Source organism: Symsagittifera roscoffensis, chromosome 1 (genome assembly GCF_963678635.1).
Source record: "Symsagittifera roscoffensis chromosome 1, txSymRosc1.1, whole genome shotgun sequence".
NCBI classification, from domain to species: Eukaryota; Metazoa; Xenacoelomorpha; order Acoela; family Convolutidae; genus Symsagittifera; species Symsagittifera roscoffensis.
In genome coordinates this window covers 32879894-32885079 of record NC_087062.1, presented here as the reverse complement: position 1 = coordinate 32885079, position 5186 = coordinate 32879894, and the positions used below count along the sequence as shown (strand labels likewise).

Here is a 5186-nt window from a genome sequence, read left to right as displayed (position 1 = left end):
TTTCAAAAATCAAGTCAGTTTATTTTTCTGTTTCCTTGCATTCATTGACTCTTTTCCAACTGTCTGTTGGCTGTGTTAGTCTGTTTTAAGCTAGTTAGTAGTACTAGTCTCTGCTCTCAAATGCACAAAAAACGATAATGATATATTTTGAAATTTTCCTTGTCGAAGTTCGCTTATTATATGCCGTTATCACAAACGGTATCTCATATTTGTTTTTAAAAAAAGTTGCTCAGTTTTTAATTTGGAAACCTTTAGATATATGGCGGCCACATAAATGGTGAGGCATATGCAACTGCCAAAGAACTTATTAACTGAATCATTATTGGTCAAATTGAAAGTGTTCTTTTTTAGCAGGATTGAACATCTTTGTTATCTATCTTTGAAATGTGATGAAAAACTGGGATTTTCTATCTTATATCAATTATGATGAATATCTGATTGATGAATTTGCTACATGTTTCAATTAGATATTCGATATTCACTTCAACAAAAAATCGAGTACTGCCAATCAAATTTACTTAATGAGGAAGGGCAAGATATCGTAGTTAACAAAAAGATATTGGCAATTATAGTGTTCTGAGTATTGTAGCACTAGTAGTAACTGAGTTATATTGGAGCAGATTTTGGTTTATCTAATGATTTTTTTAAATAAAATTTGTGAAAAGTTGAATTAAATTTGAAATGATAAAGAAAACTTACTAATGAAATGTCATATTTGGCTCATCTCAAATTTTTGTCTCATTTGTGCTAACTAGACCTAGATAATTTATTTTTGAACCTGATGTTCGAATGCCCTGACATATGCCTGATCACAAATGTTATATCAACACTAAGGGCATTGTCTAATTAAGAAACTGACTAATCCTTGCATGATGATTTCATGTAGACGCAGTTTGTATCGAAGGAAGAGGCCACTAACAACTGTTTGACCCCACGACTCATGGGAACTGCGACATCCATACCACGCGTGTACAAAGCAAACAAAACAAACTCAGGTGAAAAAGCTCAAGAGTGTTTTAACTAAATACTTGTAATTTCAAGGTATTAATCCGGCAGGGCGACAATTCGTAACAGGTGACAATTCGTAACAAGGCATTGGCAAGTAGAATACGCTAGCTCCGCTGCGCTTACATCCTGCATGAGAGGAATACTCTGCGTGAATCAGTTTTCTCCGCTTAATCTACTTAAGAATTGTCGCAATGAAATAGAGAAAAAGTAATTGATTGCGAGATAGTTCGTTTTTGCTCCTCAAATGCTTATTAAGAGTAATGAACGTAGTGAGGACTCTTATATAGGTCTTGATGAATTTTTTCTTAAATTGACATGGACACATAGAGCAGTAAGTTTTTTTTTGTTTCCAGATGATACTGGAGCAAAATCAGAGGAGGCTCAACTATCTATTAGTGGAGTCAACTCAGTGGACAGAATAGACCGAAAAATAGACGAAGATCTCACAAGTCAACCGGAAGTTAGCCAAAAAGTGCAAAGTGATTTGGACGAGAGTTTAAATGAAAATAAGGGATATGAACCAAATTTTGACGAAGAATCTAGCAACCAGGAGGAGGAGAGTGAAGTTTTGAGGGAGATTTCGATTCATGATACGTACAACGGAGCTATAGGGTTGGTGATTTTTTAACTGATCAATTTTTTTAAAATCGGTTTCCTTGTCAGTTAAAATAAACTGAAGTCAATAAACTGATCTACTTGACAATCTCCACTCCCGTAACCTATGGTATCGGTATCTACTCAAGAATCTCCACCCCTCCAAATTAAACAGTAAATAAGCATTAGAGCTTTCTATGAAGCATGTTAATTTTGCTGCTTTTTGATAAATCGAAAATTTCTTTATGGGGGATTGTTAATTAGATCCCAATACATTTGCCAAATTCTAAATATGATTGGCTGCTATTAAAAGACTCTAAGATGTGACACAAACGATTGAAAAGACTCTTCTTTTTGTTTCAGAAATCGAAGTTTCTCTGGACTTCACATGCTGTAGAGCCGCATTTTCTTATTCATTCGACACAATCAGGGTTTATCTTTGTTTGGAAATAGATTAGGCATTGTGATATATCAATTTGTAAATAAATCAGATTTAATATGTCTTTTTTCAATATATCTTATGCCATTCGCATCAGATTTGTTTTAATTATTTAAGCGCGAGAAAGTGTGAGTTGCGAGCGGGAACCAGACTTTTTCCCATATACAAGGTTTCTTCCAAATCTTAGAAAATGATCATTGCAGTTTATGCCGTCTCAGATACCAACCACCTCTTTCAATGTATGTAAAACTCCACTACATTCTCTAATCTTTCTTTCTGGTCCAATCCAAACGAGGTCTTTCTGCCCTCCTCATGTTGGACTAGCCCTCAAAAACATCAGTCGAGCTCAGTAACTACAATAACAACATGAGGCTTTTTTTTAACCCCTTCTTGTTTTGCCTAATTGTAAAGTGTGTGCCTCTGGAGCCAAATGATTGGAGTCAGGGCTGTCCCTTTTCTGAAATTCGAAGTTTTTTCTGGGAAAATCTGCATTATTGAACCATCGTCTGTCTGCATGTATTTTTTCGGTTGAGTTTGCAAGGTGTAGATTTTGCTTGAAGGCTCAGGATCTTTATGACAATTCGACGAAAATTTATTGAGTTTCTGGCACATCTAGTTTTGTCGGGGTTATTCAAATAGAATGTTTTTGAATTAGTAATTAGTGACTTTCGTTTCATTGTCTCTCGACTTACTTTTGAGTTCAGTTCTTTTTCTGTGTTAAAAGGAAAGCAAACTCCACTTTCGAATAACAAAAGTGTTAAGGTCATGAAAACCGTGATTGACTGAGTTTCGAAAGTGATTTTTTTCTTCAGATTACCCTACAAAAAAAAAGAAATTTCTATTGGTCCATTTTCTCAAATTACATCAGTTTTATCGAAAAAATGCCCTTCATAAACTGTTCTAGAAATTCAAAAGCTTTATTCAAACAACTTCGATTTTGAAGTTTCTTAAATCATGTATCCTGAATAGAAAGTAATAAATTATGCCTTTTTTTATTTTGATCATAATCAGATTACGTATTTTTCCTTTTATAGTTCATCATTTTCCACCGTTTGTATTAACACAAGAGAATGTAATGTTTTAAGAGTGATGAACGCAATGCATCGAATAGAAAGTGAAAAACAATTGCCTTCTTTTTTATTTTGATCATATTTAGATCAGGTATGTTTTCTGCAACGATTCATCCTTTTCTATCAGTCGTATTAACACAAGAGAGGGTCATGTTTTAAGAGTCATGAACGTAGTGAATCCATAGCTATCTATCTATTTATCTATCTATATCTATGCTATAGATTTTAATTGCGTTTGACGCGTATCTCACCATGTTTAAGAATATCAATTTTGCATGTTCAACGAAAGAATTTTAGCACGTTCAAGCTATATCGTGTGTTGCAATGCTTGAGAAATTTTTCGATTTTCCAGTTTATGAATTCTAGGCCAGTTAAAAGCCGTAATTGTAAGACTGTAGCTATAATGTCAGCACGGAGGGGAGGAGCAGTGCTGCTCAGTGTAGTGTAGTGTATAGGTTGGATTCATCCATCTATACATGTAACGAGTGTTTTTTGTTGCTGCTTTTTTTTCACCAAATTTGAAAATTGGAACCCAATAGTGAGTTGCTTTCAGGGTTGTCCCGGAGGTTGCGGAATTACTTTTCAAATATGAATACTTAAATCGGTATAATGACCGAGATATTACGTTTTTTATGATTTTTTGGAAAGTTAGATTTCATTAATTTCGCGACTGTGAGTTTCTCAACTCTATAGTTGCGTGCTCTCAGAGTACTCTCGGCTGTTTGATCTCTACAATTCTGACTGATCAAAACCTTCTAGTTTGCGAGTTATCTCGTTTTTTTACGATTTAGAAAAAAAACAAATTTCTAAAAGTTAGGTTGTGAAATATATCACCTCTAAATTCTGAACCGCAAGGCGCGGTGCTGTCAAAGTAAATTTTCCCAAAGTCTTTTAGTCCCCCACACGATGTATTTCTCGTATTTAAAAGTTAGTCTGAAAAACTAAAAATGATTTTTAAAAAAAATTTCTCGACCCTAGAACTTCACTTTCAGAGTTTGCAGACCTTCAGACGTGACAGCTTAGATTGTTTCAGTCGTCTTAGGTCTAAGCCAGCCATCGATTCATTCGGTATTCCATCGATCCGTTCGGCCATCCAAATGTTCATCCATCGATCTTTTCTACAAGACATCCATCCATCTAGATATTCTTTTGTCTAGCAGTTCAATAATCTATCCATCCATCAAGACATCTGTCAATCCAACCTGTCATTGATTAATCCATCCTACAATTTAGGCATTCATACAACGATAATTCATCCGTACATTCATTACTCGCTCCATCTAACCAGCCATCCGTCCATCCATTCATCTAGCCATCCAACCAACCATCTATCCATTCAATCATCTGTCTATGCATTAAGCTATTGATTTATTAAGCCTTTTTTTCATCCATCTAGCGATCCACCAATCAGTCATCCAACCATCAAACAATTCATCTAGCCATCCAACCAACCATTCATTTGGTTAATCATCTGTCCATCGTGGCTTTTATTCATCGAGCAATCCATTCATCTAGACATCCATTCGTTCATCTATTTGGTCATTCATGCATTTTTTGATCCCTCCACTGGTCTAGTCTATCTCCTAACTCAGATGCATTCACGCAACTGGTCATCGACCGATCCAGCCAATCAGTCGTACATCTGTCTAGCCGTCCCTACGTCCAACTAGCCAACCAACGAACCATCCTTCTATCCATGCAATCCATTCATCTAGCCATCAGCCAGCCATCAATCATTCAGCAATCCATCCGGTAGTTAATCTACATCTTTAGCCAGTCATCGATCCACTCATTCATAATCGATTTAGCCATCCATCCGTCTAGATATCCATCCATTCCGCATTCACCCATGAAGCCATGCATCCATCCAAGCATCCCACCAGTCATCAATCAGCGATCTAGCCATCCATCTAACTAGCTATCTCTCCGTCCAACAACTCATTCATTAGTTCAGATATACCCTATCCATCGCACAGCTAGCCATCTAGCTCTCCAGTCAGCCATCAATCCCTTCGGCCATTCAACCAACTAGTCATCCATCTCTCCAGCCCTTCCATCGATGCTGTTTTCAATCA

The 5186-nt window shown here is 36.3% G+C and overlaps 1 protein-coding gene across 2 annotated transcripts in view; it reads left to right on the top strand.

The window, feature by feature from the left end:
- Positions 1–2134, top strand: part of LOC134843076 (palmitoyltransferase ZDHHC11-like) — an 11800-nt gene extending 9666 nt beyond the window's left edge. For both annotated transcript variants that reach the window (XM_063859583.1, XM_063859582.1), the window contains exons 9-11: positions 887–995; positions 1362–1620; positions 1966–2134. In XM_063859583.1, the coding sequence (XP_063715653.1) occupies positions 887–995; positions 1362–1620; positions 1966–1999 (402 nt within the window). In that variant the 3' untranslated portion in view covers positions 2000–2134. The remainder of the gene's footprint in view (positions 1–886; positions 996–1361; positions 1621–1965) is intronic.
- The last annotated feature ends 3052 nt before the right edge of the window (positions 2135–5186 follow it).